Source organism: Chamaea fasciata, unplaced genomic scaffold (genome assembly GCF_029207755.1).
Source record: "Chamaea fasciata isolate MVZ Bird 193981 ecotype frontalis unplaced genomic scaffold, bChaFas1.0.hap1 SCAF_17, whole genome shotgun sequence".
Lineage (NCBI taxonomy): Eukaryota > Metazoa > Chordata > Aves > Passeriformes > Sylviidae > Chamaea > Chamaea fasciata.
The window spans coordinates 4,941,213-4,959,017 of record NW_027094102.1 but is presented as its reverse complement, the minus strand read 5'-3'; the positions used below and the strand labels follow the sequence as shown (position 1 = coordinate 4,959,017).

At 39.9% G+C, this 17,805-nt stretch overlaps 1 protein-coding gene across 2 annotated transcripts in view; it reads right to left on the bottom strand.

Annotated features, from left to right (window-relative positions):
- The window catches only part of OSBPL2 (oxysterol binding protein like 2), a 33,879-nt gene that overhangs the window by 4,304 nt on the left and 11,770 nt on the right, over positions 1 to 17,805 (bottom strand). For both annotated transcript variants that reach the window (XM_066198742.1, XM_066198744.1), the window contains 11 exons: positions 17,636 to 17,800; positions 10,542 to 10,689; positions 10,219 to 10,294; positions 8,867 to 9,001; positions 7,730 to 7,827; positions 6,888 to 7,070; positions 4,287 to 4,394; positions 3,845 to 3,934; positions 3,085 to 3,205; positions 1,137 to 1,265; positions 278 to 401 (listed from right to left, as the gene is read on the bottom strand). In XM_066198742.1, the coding sequence (XP_066054839.1) occupies positions 278 to 401; positions 1,137 to 1,265; positions 3,085 to 3,205; positions 3,845 to 3,934; positions 4,287 to 4,394; positions 6,888 to 7,070; positions 7,730 to 7,827; positions 8,867 to 9,001; positions 10,219 to 10,294; positions 10,542 to 10,689; positions 17,636 to 17,672 (1,249 nt within the window). In that variant the 5' untranslated portion in view covers positions 17,673 to 17,800. The remainder of the gene's footprint in view (positions 1 to 277; positions 402 to 1,136; positions 1,266 to 3,084; positions 3,206 to 3,844; positions 3,935 to 4,286; positions 4,395 to 6,887; positions 7,071 to 7,729; positions 7,828 to 8,866; positions 9,002 to 10,218; positions 10,295 to 10,541; positions 10,690 to 17,635; positions 17,801 to 17,805) is intronic.

Genomic DNA, 17,805 nt, shown 5'->3' with positions numbered 1-17,805 from the left:
AGCAACTGGAGCACGTCTGCAGCTCCTCCCATAGCAAACATGCAAACATATCATAACACAGGATAGCAGCCCTGGGGTCCATCTGCTCTCCCAGGATTTTTCTGGGAGAAAACAGACATCTTACACTGTTCAAAAGCATGTTCAGTGCATAGGATGAAAAAGAGTTAAGGCTGCTCTGGGAATGAGAAACTAAAGACTGTTTCCTGCATTGATGTCCCTTCAGCCATCCCTCCCAAAACTCACTCCTGTGCAAGTATTTCCTGCAGCCAACACATACCCATGTTCCCGTTCTCCATGTTCCTGATATCGGGACGTAGCCGGCAGTCTGTGGGAGCCAGTATCGCTTCCATGCCCTTTTCCAGCTCGTTGAGGCTCACAGCAAAACTGGTGAAATTGTACATCTGAAAAGCAAGCCAAAGGGAACACACGAGTTATTCCAGCAAAGCAGTGCTGGCTTCTCTACAATGAATGGATACAACAAAACTTGCAAGAGAAATTGCTGAGTCAAACCCCTACTGGCTGCCCTGAAGGCAAGGTTAGGTTCATACAATACCAGCTGAATTTCTTGTTGAAGGGAAGGAACAAGAAGGGGCAGATGGGGATAGAAATCACAGCTTTCATTTTTTAAGCAGCCTTTGCTCGTGAGGATTAAGATAGATTTTCTACAATAACGATATTTAACATCACGATTTTTAGGAAAAAGCAGAACAAAACAAAACCACCCACACCTAAAAGAACAGAAAGTCTTGCTGAAACTATGGAGATTAATATCCAGCTGTCCAGTTACTGCACCCTGTGGCAGCTTGTCTTGGAACAGCAGGGCCAGCAGAAGGGAATGTGTATCCAGATTTTAGCCACTCAGTGCAAAGATCTCCCAGACAGGTAGGCCTGAGTCTCCAGATGCCCAGCTGCACTTGGAGCATGGATTCCCTGTGCCAGTTCAGACACAGCAGGGCTGCTTTCAGCACAGGACTGAAGCAGAGCTCGCTGGAGTGTAATTTCAGTGCAGCAAGAACTGCCAGAGCCTGGTCCTGTGCCAAGGAGTGACACTGCAACAAGGTTCCCTGCATCATTACTCGTGTTCCCCTGGATAAGTCACCAGCAGGAGCAAGGCACAGGCTAATTGGAACAGTTACCTGTGATGAGTTTGGTGGCCTGCAGTTTATTCTCCAAAGCAATTTGCTGCCTGGTATGAACTGCACCGTGTCTTGAACCTCTGGCATTTCATCAGCCTCATCATTTTCAGATTTAATATCATCTTCACTCTGAAACAGATAACATTTGGCAGAGGAACAAAGGAACACTGGATGGTTTCATCTAGGATTCTGAAGAATTTGTTCACATTTAAGATACTGAACACTCCTGTACTTCTCCTGTGCTTTTCCTCACTCTGTGTACAGTCCCTCATTTTTATTATGTCTTGCTCCTGATATCCCTGAATAGTCTCCCAACACTTAAATAAAACTTGAATATCTATTTTAAAAATTCAGTAATAGTAATAATAGTACATTAGTAACTTTCAGAAGTGTTTTTCTCCAGCTTCCCTTCTATCCTATGCCACAGCTTAATTTCACCTCACATGATCATTATTCCTTCAGGTGCAAATGAGCCAAGACTGAAATTTAAACCAGTTCCCAAGTTAGTTCTTAAGTCATAAGTAGGGCACACCTGTTTTTGGATATTGCTTCATCATTCGCAAAACATTCGCATGTGTGGTTAAAAAAAGACAGGCCCTCATTTCAGTCTGATCCAGACTCCAATCACAATTACCACTGCCAGTTTCCTCACTGTGCAGACTGTGTCCTTAAGTTTATGAATACAGTGACTTTCCTTCAAAGTTCTTTTGTTACCAGCTGCACTGCTGTGCTGCACGTACAAAACTCCAATGGTTCAGGAGGCTGCTCTCAGAATTTGAGAGAATCTGACTGCTGCAGGACACAGACAGCAGCACTGTGGAATTTCAGAGGATTTCACCATGAGAACCCAGTTAAAACCACAACAACCAGAAGGGAAGCTTGAGGTAATAACATTCTGGAGTGACAGTAACAGTTTTTCTCGCTTCCACCCCCTTTCTATTTTCTTTCTGCCCTCTCTGACATAGCTCACTTGTTTCAATCAAAAATACCCTACTAGGTTGAACAGGGCCTGTTTTATACACCAGAAAACAGCTCCATATGGTTAAAAGTCTAATTTCAATCATTTGGGTTGAGTATTCATCATTTAAAAAGACACTTCTAGGCTACTTTCCATGTCAACATCTGGTTTACTGTTAGAAAGTTCCCCATCTAAATATAGTCTCAACAGGAAGGAAGGAAGGAAGGAAAGAAAGAGTTGATTTTCTTAAGATGAACAGAACCTTATTATTTTTTTAAAAAGAGTCAAGATATCAGCCTGTACCATGATGGAATCCAGAGCCAAAAGCAAGGCCTGTTGTTGCTCTAGGGTCTTCTGATGTGAATACTTTTAAAGTTTGAGCCTCTTAACATCAAGAGTGATTAGCTTCTGTTTAACTTATCATTTTCAGTGAGTAGCTGTTGACATAAGGAAAGCCAAATTCCTCTGCTGCAGCATACAATATTTCCAATTTTCCATGTGACACTGAGGTTTTGGCAGCAGCTTACCTGACACTGCTTACACACAAAGTAAAAACCCTGAATGTTTCCAGACCTCCTTGTTGTAAAGATTTTCTGCATCCTAAGTTCTGAACATCTGCATCACCAAAAAGCGTATCTGACTTAAACAAAATGCTTACTGTTTTTACTGCCCAAATCCTAGTATTTTCACTGCTGGAGTTAGCAGCAGAGCCACTTTCCTCATTCAAGGACTGGACAACATCAGCTTGGGAGATGATAGTTGATCATTCCTCTGACCAATCTCTAGCAGACACCATTCCTACAAGCTCTCCTCCATGCCAGCAGCTCACACTACAGCCTGCAAAGCTCCAAGTGCCAAGTGCCTTCTCACTGCCCCCTCCAACTCCTACCAAATGACAGTTTTAACCCTTCATTCACCTAAATAAGATGCTTTGATTTCATTCTATGACATTTCAGAATCTTTTTTTCCCTAAAGAATCCTTCACCTTACCGACTTCTTCTTCTGCTCACCGCCTCTCTTCTCACTCTTCTTGTACGTCTCGTACGTGGTGGGATCAGTGCACCACAAACATTCTGTCCACTTGCCGTAGATCACACACAGCTTCTTCCTACTGCAGAGAAAGCAAAGCACGCTGAGCTCTTTCTTCAGACTGAGCCTGCTAAGCCAAGCCTAGCAGGTTCTGATCTATATTAAATACTCAGCTTCCTACTTCACTGCATTTTATGCTTCTATTTGCAGATTTCACAGAATCACAGAATGGGTGATTCTTAGAAAACACTGATGTTTGATAGGCAAAGTAAAGTTTTCAGCTCATTCCAGCCCTCCAGAACAGATCCTCATGGCAGTCACATGCTTTTCCCACTGTTAAATGAATGTGGGAACATCAAAGCCAACTATAACAGAGATACTCAGAGTCACAAAACAGGTTTGGGTTAATTAAAAACTTCCAACAACCACATTCTCATTATTTTAAACTGAAGACTGGAATTATGACTGTACAATAACAAATCATTTGCACCTACTCTGCATTTTCCCTTTTGTTCCAAAACCTGGACTGGAGAGTTTTTCTAATAATGCTTCAAAATTATCATCTAAGGAATCAGGGGCTTAATGCTGACACAGAGAACAAAACTGGGTTACAAACTACATTACTAGCAACTTTAAAGTCACATCACTGTGGTCACTATGTCAGCAAAAGAAATGCCCCAGTGTTCAAAAACAGAGACACCCAGAGGCTTTTATCACTTACTGTTTGTCCTGGATGTATCCCTCTACTCTGTGAAGCTCTTTCCCAAACAGTCCACACGGTTTAAAATTAAGGACACATTTATCTCCAGTACTGTGGGGGAAATAAGTACATGCTTAGAGAAGCAAGCCCCTAAATACAACCGAAAATGTATTTTACTCTATTTTTTATTTCATTTCATTATTTTATTTTACCTTATTTTTCATTTTACTTTATTTTCATTAATAATATTACGATAGTAAGCTCAGCCCTAGGGAGAGTTTGCATTTCTCAGGAGAAGAAAAAAAAAAACCCAAACCCACAAAAAGACAAAAAAAAAAAAACCCACAAGACTTTGGAGCTACAAAACAAAGCTTCCCCTGTGTCTGACAAAAATCAAAACCTGCTCTGTAACACAAATGACCACAACAATCCCCACAGCCCCTGGGTTCATGATCAGCATTACCTGTGATTTACAATTTCTACCACTCCATACTGTTCTAACCACAGTTTACCAATAATTACATTATGTACACAACAGGTTGGATTTGTCCATGTGTAAGCTTCATTGTGCCTGTCAAGGAAAGAAGAGAAAGAAATCATTTTCTTGAGCTTGAGATGGAAACCTGTTTTCAATTCTGTTCATGGCAGGGCAAAATATTCAGCACTCCTCTGAAGAGCCAGCACTCAGCTTCAAAACAGAAGAGAAACAGACTTTTCTTTACAAGCCAACAATGTGTTGTATCCAAGCATTACTGCAAATTAATAACGTGATACTGCTCTTATTCTTCTCCCTTCTCACATAAGTGTTACAGTTGCTGTGCTTTGGGTTACAAATTCCAGCCCAACATAAAGAGCAGTCCAGGAATTCATCTTTTTCATTTCCATTTTCATAGTTTTAAGTGATAAAACATAGTATTTGCAGGAGAACCAGACTAACAAACTAATGCCTAACAGTGTCTTCTATTCAATTGCTGCAGCAGCAGTAAATTGCATAATTGGTTTCCACAAAAATGCCACAAGTTTTCTCATAAATATCTGAGGCCTGTTCCAGTGCCACTGAAGGTAATTTGGGGGGGGGTGTGAGTGGTTTTTGCTTTTTTTTAATTGGTTGTTTAACACCAGTGGGACAAAACAGAATTACTGCAAGCTCTACAAACATGACATTTTAAAATTCAGTTCACTACTCAATTCCATCCTTTCCCCAAAGATTTACTGAGAAGAAGGAAAAATCCTAGAATTGATTTTCCACTTGGTTTTTTGGTTTTTTTTCTTTTTTTTTTTTTTTTTTTGTTAAAAGCTTTTAAGGTGAGTTTACAGATTCTAAATCCTTAAAAGACATTATTCCATAAATGATCAAAAAGTTAAGCAGGATTCCTATTGTCACTATCAGAGTCAGAGCCATCTATTCACACTCATCTTTCCATGCTGGTAAGGGAAATACTGAAGTTACCTGGTAGGCAATCAATCCACCTTAGAAAAGCTTGCAAACTCTGTTTTAACAGAAAATACAGAAAAAGCAGTGTCCTCTGTAAAAAGTGCCTTGCGCTTCAGAGAACACTGCAATGCAATGTTTCCATCCTATCTGTCCAGTACAGCTTTTCCAGTCCAGAGAAACAACAAATCATTGAAGTCTCACTATTTCCCACAGCTCCTTTTCTTCAAGGAGTCTTTAGAACAATGACTACTCCTCAACTGGGGGAAAAAAAATACCAGAGTCCCTCAAATTCATCCCCCAGCCTTTAAACATAGTTTTATTCCTGAACTATTCTGACACCAGAAGCTTTACAGCAGAAACCAAAACACAACACCAGGCACTAATGGTTAGGGCTGATGAATTGAAGCACAATTTGTGCTGGAGAAGAGAAGGAAAAGTGTCTTCTAATGCTCTGAAAAATAGTCATGGTTAACATAAAGGCACAATTTAATACTGACTCACAGCTTTGCTTCCCAAACAGCTCCTTGTTCTCTCAAGCCTTGAGCAGTTCTCAGACTCCTCAAAGCAACAGAATGGTCTGAATCACAACACTGAGAGGTTCAAAATTTGATTTCAACGTCTGCTGCTAACTTGAAGCAATTATTTAAAATAAATGCCTTAACTGTTTATATTCCAGTTTAAATCTCAGCCTTGATTAGGCTCAGCAAGAATTTTAATAGTCTACTAAAGAAAGGCTCCCAAGGAACAAACATTATTTTGGTAACACCTGCATTCTGCACTAACATTCACAGTTCCTTCTACACTCAGAAGAAATTTCCTGTATTTCCATCACCATTTATCTTGAAGACCAGTTCATAATTTTATGAACTTTGCAATATTAGATGCCAACAGCTGAAAAACTAAACCACTTCCAAAAGAAAGTACAGGAGAAGTCAATGCTTGCTATGGGAGGCAAGTGTTATTGAAATCAACTGTCTACAACTTTCTTAAATCAACATTTCAAAACCACCTCAGAGTTAGGCCTCAGAAAGGCTTTTATAAAAGTACCAAATGCAGAACACTTTATTTGCAACTGTTCTAGTGCATCCTCATGTCCCACTTGGGAAAGCTCCAGTCTTTGTGCCACCAGAACACAAAACAACTCATGGGACATCACGTAATTTATGAGACACAAGCCTGGGAGCAATCTGGAGAGGCATTCTTGATTTTAGCAGGAAGCTGATCCTTCTCTGGAAGTGGCAATCCTGACAAGTTTCTCCTGCTCCCTTACCACACAGAACAGTTATTGTCAGATGCAGCTCTTTCCAAACAAACCAACAAAAAATTGAGATGAGCGTGAACAGCCCAGTGAGAATCTTATCTCTGTATTTAAATTTTACATGCCTTCACAGAACTAGCTTTCAATAGCAACCAATTTGTAAGAAATGCTAATTTTCATGGTGGAAAAACTGGGTCAAATTGCTATGGGAGCGTAACATAAATTTTTAAAAAACAGCTCTGAAATTAAGCAGTGAAAATTAACTTGTAAATCAATTCTTACAACCTCTTCAGCAAGGGGTTTTTAGAAACCTCTGAAAAGCCAACTGGGTTATTACAATAAATAAAAAGTTATTTACTTCTCATACTCACTTCAGAAGCTCCAAAGTAATTGTTCCCCGAGGTTCTGCTTCTATACTCTTCCCCCAGAATTTTAGTTTGGGATAGATTGATCCATGAAATATGAAGTCCTTATTGAGGCCTTCAGAATAAAATGCACTAATAGGTGGGTGGTGGCTGACTTGTTCAGATATAAACCTAAATCCTAAGTCCTCCCTGGCAACAACAACAAAAAAGTGCATTAAACAGTAAGTTTATTTTTAATATCATAAAAAAAAAAGTGAAGTATTTTTAGCTTAAACTGGAGGTGAGACTTTTCCTTTTCTAGTTCCATGACACATTTACAATTAAGGAAATTAAAGGATTTCTACTCTGAACACTTTCTTTTTATACCCCAAACCAGATTTCTACCCAGAAAGGCATCTGCAGAAGTTTCACTGAAATAACTAATGAAAATACAGAAACTCTTTGGGCAACATGAAAAGGTCTGACTGAAAATTCTTTGCTCTACTGTAGACATATTACCCATTTCTCTGAGGAAGCTCAAAGTCCTTCAGACTAATTTCTCTATCTGACATGATCAACAAAACAATATTTAAATTAATTAACGGTGTCTGCTCAGGAAGTGTCTTTGGTGGAAGAACATGAACTAATTTATCTCCAAATAATTCACAGAATACTCTGCCTAAACTTAGAAATAAAATTATTAACTTTTATAACAACTTGTCAGAAATTTTGAGATGGTTTGAGGAAAAGAATTTCAGCTATACCCAGAAATATACTTTAGTGGTATTTGACTACAACCAAAGCAGTGTGAGAGTCTGCTAACTCAAGAACACAAAGAGCCCCAGCTCCCAATTTAAAGTAATTACTACCTGGTTAATTCATAGGTTTCTCCTAACAGTGGGTTAAATGGTTTGCCAGTTCTCTCCCACTGAGAAGCTACAGCAGAAACTGCAAAAGCAGCTACAGCCTGTAAGCAAATTAAGAACACATTGTTATGAGAACAGTGAACTAAAACTCTAAGTTTAATGTAATTTATCTGTTGCACATTACAGTATTTATTATCCCAAAAAGTAATTGCTTTGTATTGCCTAAGGCAAAAACATCTGTAAGCCACAGTAAAAATAACACAGAAGTGGGGAAATACAAGCACTTATCAAGAATCTCATTTCCAACAGGAATTATTGTCTGTGGTAACTTCTGCCAGTTTACACTCTGCCTCACCTACTTCTAGAAGATTAGCCTGGTTTTTTAAATCTACTTTCCCCCCACTTTGACCGCCCCCCACCCTCAGCTCATTGGGAACAGAGCCTCACTCTCCTAGTGCCAGGTAAGAATTATTTCTAGCACAAATGACACTTCTTGAATCCGGCCAGCAGGTTCAGGTGACACTGAGGAGTTCCTGCAGGCTGGGAAATGGAGGTGTGGACCACACAAATCCAGGATCCAAGATAAACACTCCAGTTACACTTAAGTAAAACCAGAGCTGTGAGCAACCCCAGCATAACCTGACGCACAAAGGTGTCACTTCCTTAGTGTGAGACCAGCCAGGTACTGTCCCCTTCTCCCAATAAGGACCAGTTTTGGAGAAAAAAAGAGTGGTAAAATTGCCTCTGTCACAACAATTTTTTATTCAGGAACTTCAAAATCATGAGGCCACGCAACAAACCAATTTAGAGTGACATAAAGCCAAGATTTCATCCTCACAACACATAAAATCACAAAAAGAGTCAAAGTGTCTAACTAAAGAGATTAGTTGAGGTCCTTGGGCATGGTCAGTTGTGGCACTTTCCTTTCCAACTCTGTGCACAGCATGGAGGATGAAAAGTGTCACAAATATTTGACACAGCCACTATGAAAGAAGAAACTCATCTAGATAGACAAATTGGGCATTCTTACAGCAACCCCTGAGAGAGAAATACACTCAAGTGAGAAACTGTCGTAAAATCAAAGACTGTGAGAAAAAAAAACTTCTTGTGAATTACCCAGAAGGTGGTGGGTGTTCTTACCTGCATTCTTTCCAGGGGATCTGCATGACTACAAGCCCTATTGATGAGGTATATATGCTCCATATATTCTGTTATCCTTTGAAGGAAACTCAAGGGCTCGTTGAAGACAATGGGCATCGTAATCTTGGACAGCTCCTGCGTAACCAAAGGGCAAGTTGACTTCTTAGACACAACACTAAGTTAACAACTGGCAACAACAAGAATTTTGAAAATAGGTTGTGGGTGAGCCTATTTATAGTATTCCCCAAAGGATATTTGGCAAGCCTGAAGCAGACCTCCAAGTGCTACAGCTGAAAGGGGCTGGAAGCACTGCAGAACCCGACTTGCAATCTGAAGTAACTTAAAAACATTGATCCAGCTAACCTAATAAATTCACAGAGAATGTTACCTTCTATGCTGCAAAGCAGAAGAGGTTAAAATTTCCCTGGGTAGCAGCTATAATGTGCCAGCCAGCTCCGTGCTGATACTGAAGTGCCACACACTCCTTGGAAGCCCTCACATGCTTATTTGCATAAAATCTATCTATTGTACTGCAGCAACCACAAATTATTTTTTGAAAGGAACAGTTACATAAAGAATAGTATTTGAATTGCTCTAACAGATTTTAGTGGCTTTATTTAAGCAACCTGCTATCTGTGTCAGACCGTTTCTGGTTTCCCGTGCGGATACAAGACAGACAGGAAATTCACACAGATTTCCAACACCCCAGGTCTTTTACTACACCCAAGCAAATTTGGCTGTTTAATTACAAAGCTGCATTCATGACTGAGCATTAAAACATTTATGTAAGTGCTTAAAACCTAGCAGAATGCCACCAGATGAAGCTAATGCAACATTTTCCTCACCTTGGCACAGGCAAGGGAAGAAAAATGCTAACTTTAACTAACTCAAACTGATTTGGTCTAAGCAAAAGGTTTGAGTAGATAGGTCACTCATCCCACCAAAAGGAGTTTTGAGAGAACAACTGTATCTTCTAGATGACATGAATTAATAAAATAAATTCCTAAATCACATTTTGCTAAGTAAAGATTTAAAAGAAAAAAAAAGCAGGTAAGACAGCATTGTATCAATCAAACATATTTGACTATATTTTAACAGCTTTAGTTTAGTTCTTAAAGGACAGCTTCAGATATGCCAATCCACATGCTCCAACAGCTAAAGAAGATATGGAAGTAGTACTATTAATAAATAAATGCTGAGATTTTGGGAGTTACAGTTTAAAATTGTTTCCTAGTGGAAAAAAAAAGGAAAATGCACCTGGTGTTAGATTCTGTGTCTTGATGTTTAAGCAATAAAATTAATCAGCTGACATTAGGAGAACTAACACAGATGCTTCATCCAAGCTAACTTACCAGTCCAATGCATTTTTTTAATATGCTCCACACACTAAAATCACTTCTAGAAAACATTGGGGCAGGTAATGATGTCCTGTAATGGAAAAAAAAAAAAATCCAACCATCATTATCAGCCCATTAAACAATAATCCATTTTCTTTTCTATTGAAGCAATTTATAAAGGAAGCAGAGCATCACCCCAGGCTTGGCACAGGAAACAGACAGGTGAAATGACTCTCCAATCCCAGAGAATAACCCTCTGCATGACAACAGCAATGCCCCAAAAGGTCTGAGGCAGCACATGCTCACCTCTCATCTCCTATGCAGCTCTATGTGTTTACCTGTGTCTCTTAATCCCATTTTCTTGTATCTCTGTCTCTCCATTATGCTTTCCAGTCCTACTGCTTTGGTGTGGATCTAGATCAAGCATTTCTGGAACTTTATGATTTGCTTCTGAGAACTCTCCTGAAGAATTGTCAGAGTCAAAGCCTGTATAAAAACGAAAAGGCAACAGTTTTCTTAGGAACCTTACCATGCCACAGAGTGCCACTCACATTTTGCAAGTCTAACACAGGAACTACACTTAGACTAGGCTAGTTTATTTCAAAGAGTATCAGAGTGAAAACCCTTATTAAGTGACCTAATTTCCATGAGTATTATGAGCCAACTATTGCACTAGAATCAGGAATTATCATTTTTCACACTGCTGAATATAAAATTCATTTAGAATCTTAAAAGCTCTCAAGTAGCTCCTAATCAGATTAGCTGTATTGTCTCTTTTTCAGAGCTGCAGTGTAATTACAATAATTTGTTTCAGTTATGTAGTTTTCCTCAAAGACCTCAAATAAATTAAACTTACACTGCTAATAGGCAAGAAGAAAAAGAAAAAAAGAGAAAACAGCGATTTCACAATGCAGGGGCAAACACCCAGACAACTGGAAGCACAGAAATGTAGGATATTGAACTTCTTTTTGCCACCCATATGTGCAAACCATCTAACACTCCCCTAAAGGTTGCAGCAGGAACATGTGGACACCAGGATGAATTATTCCCTGAGCTCTACAAGTGACCCACAGCCTGAGCTGCAGGAGGGGGCTGCATTTCCTATGTCCCAAATCCATCCCCTTCGTTGAGAGCTACTGGAAACACCACTGTAACCAAACCCCAGTGTGCTTGGAACAGCTTTAATCCCAAAAATGTTAAACCAGCAGGAATTCTGTAGAACACAAACCTGTGTTATCAAGCAGCCCTAAGTAAAAGTTGGACTAAACCAACAATCCAAGATTCCAGTCTAGTTATTTTTAGTCACATAAATTACATACATAGTAATATAAATTATGACAATTTTTGGATATGGCTTTGAATAAGATTTTAAAAGCATTCTGTGCACCTCTACATACACCTTTGGTCTCAACCAACAGCAAGAGGCCTCCCCTCAGTGCTGAAGAAACAAACCACTTGTGAACCACAACAGCATCACCACAGAGCACCCTCAAATGATCAATAAATACAACCCCTCACAACTGCCACAGCGCTACAACAGAAAACACTGCTGACCAATCAGTGTAATAAAGGAACATTTCTGCTGAAATTAATTCTGAGATCATTAGGTCCTTTCTGAGAGCCAATTCTTCCTCAAGAAAGACTTTAAGTTTCCAGCTTCCAATTTAAGAGTCAGAGTCAAAATGTAACATTAAACATGGGTGTTTGCTGGCATACAATTTTTGCCAGGGTTTTAAGGAATACATAACAATTTTTGCATTCCTTTCATTCCAGCTGTCACAGCCTGGGCAGCCCCTTGTCTTTGTACTGAGTTCCTGTCACACTCAGCTATGGCCTGTCCCAGAGTCCAGCTGTGGGTACAGACAGATTCTGAAATATTACAAAGCTTGTAAACACTCCAATGGAGTAAAGAAATCAGTTGTGACAAAGATTATTTCAATTTTAAATAGACTAAAACGTTGTGATCCTCTGCCATTAACTTTTTTACAAAGCAGCACTTCAGCTTTGTTTTAACCTCTCCAATGGCTGCTTTTGCTCTATTAGAGCAACTCATGCAAGGCACACATTCCAGAAACAAAAAGCTGCACTTTTTTCAGGGATCAAGACCATGGCAATAACATTCAGAACTGCACCAGGAAGTCCCAGTGATATGATCTTGTTTGGTAAACAGCAGGTGTAATGGGTGATGTCATGTCTTGTCCTGTCTCCGACGTTTTGATGTCACAAGAATGCAATTATAGAGCAATAACCACACCTTGGCACTCTTGGTACTCAATTGGAAAGCATGACAGTCACATGTAGATTCAGATCATTAAAATGAGGACTACCCTGAAACACCTGTCTTAAAAAAACCTTCAGTCAACTCACAACAAAATATTTATGATTTTAAAATAGTATTTCAACCATATATTAGCAGGTTTGGAATCATTACAGTACAAGCAGCAAAAAAACTTATTAGCTTAACTATAAATCGGGGAAAAAAAAAAAGAAGAGGTTTTTGGTACAATACCCTCACCCAAAAAACTGATCAAGCTCACATGACACAAAGAACAGGATCACTTCAATGACATTAACACCTAAATGTGAAGGTAAAGCTTCACAACAGGAATAGTCCACTGGCTTATAGGGGAATAGTTCTGAAAAATGTTACTGTAATTTCAGTTCCTGAAACCCTGCAAATCCTATCAAATGGTTATTGTGTTATCCACATTAATGTTTCTATGTTTCCTATGATTGTTTTGTTCTGTTCCTGTAAAGCACAACAGGAATTTAGAGTCAAGTATATATATTATTTATGGACAACAATACGTCAGTGGTAAGTAAATAAATGCCAATTCAAATGAGTGTCTTGCAGACAAACAACAAAAATTAAATCCAGACAAAGAAGTACATCAGAAGGGTAAGTCTGCTTTTATTAGACTGCACTTCCACCTAATTACTTAAAAAACAAACCAAAACCACTGTGGTACATAGCCAGATAATCACAGACTTTCAACTACACTTTCCAACTTAGCATCACATGACTTAGCCACTACAAACCCATTGATAAAGTTTCAGAAGATGCTTCTCAATGAAGTTCTAGGTATTATGGTTCTATTAAGAACTATCCAGACACTGTTTTATGCAGAGGAAGTAGATTTGGAAGAAAAACAGCTTACAGAAATGATTTGTTGTAGTTTTCCTAAGTTCCAAAAAGAGCCTTAACACCAGCTGCCAATAAAGCTTTGAACTTGAGAAACTGAGTAGGTAGGAGTTACTTACAGGACAGTTTTCATAGTGAAAAGACACTGGAAGTGAGGATAAAAATGGAGACTTAAAAGGAGGATAGGGGCCCAGAGACAGAAATACAATGTCAACAGTTAGCTTCATTAGAAGTTCCACTTACATGCTTAAAGAGTGAAACAAAAGCTTTTAAAAAGTTTTAAACTTTCAAACTAAAATACTCAAGCTGCGTGCCAACGTTAATCTATTTCAAGAGCTTAAAGAAAAGTGACTTGCCAGTAACTTTAGTTCTCTTAGCCTTCCTCTTCCACATCCTGCAAATGAAATAAGTCCACTCAGAGAGTGCTGCACATGAGCCAGGGCAGCAGAGGCCCTGCCCTGAGTCACGGACACAGACACGAGACCTCCCCTTAGGACACTCAGCAACTTCCCTGAGTACTAATTAAGCCTTGTCAGCCAGGGCAGAAAGGGAATCAAAGCACCTTGGTACTGAGAGCCTTCAGACCTAAAAAAGGCCTAAGGAATAAGATAAACATGCTGGAAGTGCAGACAGCAAGTGAAGCAAGAGGTATTGTTTTTCGTTGTCAGAAATTAATCATTCTCCGCTTTCCAAAGTGCATTGTCACAAGCTGTAGCTGATGGAGGCAGGTTGGCCTTTCACAACACCTGCAATACTCACAGAGCTATTGATTCAGTCTGATCCAGAGAGAATGAAAATATATCAGTTTGGCAGATAACCTCACTTCCTCCTCCCCATGTGAAAGCAACAGAGAACAACATCCTCACAAATACACCTGGCTGGATGAACCAGCTGAGCCTCATGGGCACAGAACACATTCCCATGGAACTGCGGGCTAATATTTAAAAAAGCAAAATTGAACTATTCATGCTCTCAAAAATAAATTACCCTGGTAAACAGCCAAGCGTTTTCCTGCTTTGTGGCTACACTTTCACAAAACGCTTTGGCAGAAAGACACCTGATAATACCAATGAAGGACTGAGCTCTAAAAGAGGTCTCTGATGGCACAAAGTCTTTACAAAGTCTGTGATGGCATTAACACACCCAAGGTGGCATAGATCAAAGCTATATGCTCCTCGTCTCACATAAAAACTCAAAGAATCTGAAATTCATCTAAGGATTGACCTCCTTTATCCTGATCCAGCCTCAGAGAAGGCAGCCACTGGAATGTGAGAAAAAGCAGATTCTTGATAGCTGTGATGTCTGGAATTAAGTGAGATCACAGGTAACATTCCCAAGGCATTCCCTAGGGGAGTACTCATTCATGAGGTAAGGTTGTCAAGTGTCGGCAATGCTAATAACCTCTGACTGCAAAGAGACTTCTCCCCATGGAAACTCTTTGTCACCAACACGATTCATCCCCCTGATTCACTGATACCCCAGTCCATGCTGCACCTCTACAAGTGCCATCATCATCCAGTCAGGGACAAACCATGCGCCAGGAGGATGATTCCCAACCACACAGCACACAGTTCCCTCCCATCAGCATGTCTTTTGGATGAGATGGGGACAGTGTCAGAAGCAGTTAACTTCTCAGCCAAGGAGTTAAATCCAGCACTACAAAAATCACGGGTCTCCTTAGGAGAGATTTGTATTCTACAAGTGGATGTCATTAATTAATAACTATGGAAAAGCTGTGACTTCCTCAAGGAGTGAGTCCATACTACCTTAAAGGAGGCAGGAAACCACCTGGGCTGCTGCTGAGTGTGCTGCAGAATTCTGGAGTAACTTCCACAGAGTCCAAGTGCTCTAAGCCTGGTTTACACCCAAAAAGATACAAACCCCAGTACCCAATTCCTAAAATCATTGAACTTTGGGAACACATCGCAGCTCCTTCTGGGGAAACCAGGGCCCAGGACTCAGGAGGAGCAAGAGAAAAGCATGGTGCACACACTGTTCTCATCTCAACACTAAAACACAGCTGGAGAACGTGCTTGCTCCTGGCAGCCGCATCCCAATCCTAGACTTTGAGCAGATTAAGCACATCTGAAGGCAGCTTTCTGCCCTTCTACTGATGTGACCTAAAAACAAGGAGAGCATCCTTGGAAAGAGCAGACCGAGGAGCCTGCCAAGGAAATTTCAGGGGTTTTTAATCAAAATTTGGAACCTCAGATCCTGGAGTTTTGATTCCTGGAAACCTGGAAGCTCACCTTGGCTCAGAACAGAATGTGATTGTGGGCGTGGATCTCTTAGGAGTACCGCATCTGCACCTACCGTACGCAGACCATTCAAAAACTAAGACACAGTCTTAGTTTTGGCACTACCAGGACCCATTAACACCTAAAAAATTCACTGAAGCACCATGTGAAAGATCCACAGTGTTAACAGGAGCAGAGAGTTACTACAGACATCAGCAGCCAGGGAACATGAACTGCAGAGAGGCCCATTTATAGTTGTTCTTGGCATCACATTTCTGAATGACCTGGACAAGACACAGATACTGAGAACTAGGTCTGACTTCACTAGGTCTGTGCAAATAACTCATCAAACTGCCAGCATTTCCTAAAGCACCCAGCTGGAGAAAGAGACTGAGCACTGGCCCTTAAAGACAGACAGTCCTGAGGGAGAACAAATCTGAAGCAAAGTATTCCAAACCTCACACTGCTCTTAAACTAAGTACCAGGCTCCAAGAAACACATCTAACATTTATTTATATATGTGTGTGTGCGTGTGTGTATAAACTTATCTCCTGCCAGCACATTCCCCCCAGTGGAAGAATAAGATGAGGATGGAACAAGGAGTGCCCACAGAACTGACACACAACACCCCAGCTCTGAGCAGTCAGCCACGACAGCAGGTACAAGAACAGCTCATGCACAATAGCTCAGTCACCACCACCCAGAGCATTTGCAGGGGGAATCAACCGTTTGAGTTAGAGGGGAAAAAGAAGAGGAAAAGAGGACAAAACCAGAGTGTCTTACTGCAAAAACAAAAGGGCTGTACAGTTCTGCAGCAAAGGACAAAGGAATGCATCACCATCAAAGCTATACAACACAGACCTCCTGTTTAGAGGCACATTTCTTTTCACACCTTTTTCAGTGGAAATAAAAATCTAGTTCATTTACAGCAGTGACCCTGAGCTCTCGGAACTGAAAGATTACTAATGACAGACAGAAACAACCCATTGTGTTTTCAAGATTCTAATGGTACAATGGTTTGATTTTACAGATGAATTTAGAGTAGTAGTCTCCATCACTCCCAGCTGGCATGAATGCAAACCAAAATTTCCTTCTCTCCTCTGTGACATAGTTGTGACAAGTCCTGTACAGTGTGCTGTCAGTCACACTGCTTCACCCAGCCCCCTCTGTTTACTCCTCACATGGATTTCCAACCAACCAAGTCTTAAGTCTACCTTACCCACTTCTATCTACCATGCTACTTCCATTCCTTCAGCTTTCACACTTGCCATTATTCTATCTTCATTCCTGTGATTTGACATTACCCACTGTACACTCAGTATTTCTCATTTCACCTCTGCTACAGGACTTCTCAAGAGACATTTCAGTGGAAATCTTTAAAATTCTTTGAGATCTTTAAGAGGATTTCCTTTTTCTTTATTAAAATACTTCAAGCATTTTATTTCACCACTAAAGCCATCTGAAGCTCTTATAAATAACTATCCCTCCTTATTAGTTGAAAGCAAAGTACTATTTGATACACTGCTCAAGTGTGAAGTGATTCATGTTTGCTTTTTTAGAAAAAAATAGAATTGCAAAGACTTTTGGTTTCCTATCTTGAAAGCATACTTTTACAGAAATTTGTTTTTGACTAGAAAAACATTTTCTACTTCAATTCTTTAGGATATGTTTTCCATTAAAATAAAAAAAAAATGAATACAATAACAATAAAAACAACCCAAAGGAAATATTTCACCTTTCAAAGGGTCTGCTTCTCAAGCTGCTATTAAATTGATTTTCACAGGAAACGAAAGGAAGACCTGGCCACTAAAAGACTGTTAGAGTGATGAAACAATAACTGGCGTTAAGCTTTAACAAAAACCCCTTCATTTCCATGCCTGAACATGAACTACAATTTTCCTTTTCTACTTTTCAGAAGACAACACCACAAGTTTTACCAACACAAGTTTGCTTTTGATTTTTTATTAACAGCTCTATCTTACCAGCCCCTTAGCACACTCACAATGCAATTTACAGGGGTTTTCTTCCCCTTGGCACTGTGTCCATCACTCACCCGTAACGGCATCATAAAACTCTTCTTCACTGTTCATCCTTCAGTGTGAAATCTCTGTGCAGCCAGTGCAGCTCTCTCTAATGCATCGTTGAACTTGATTTAGAGATTAAGTATCTGTGTGCTGTCAGGGTCTTCTTTTGCAAATACCCAGCTGCTTCAGATGATCTATT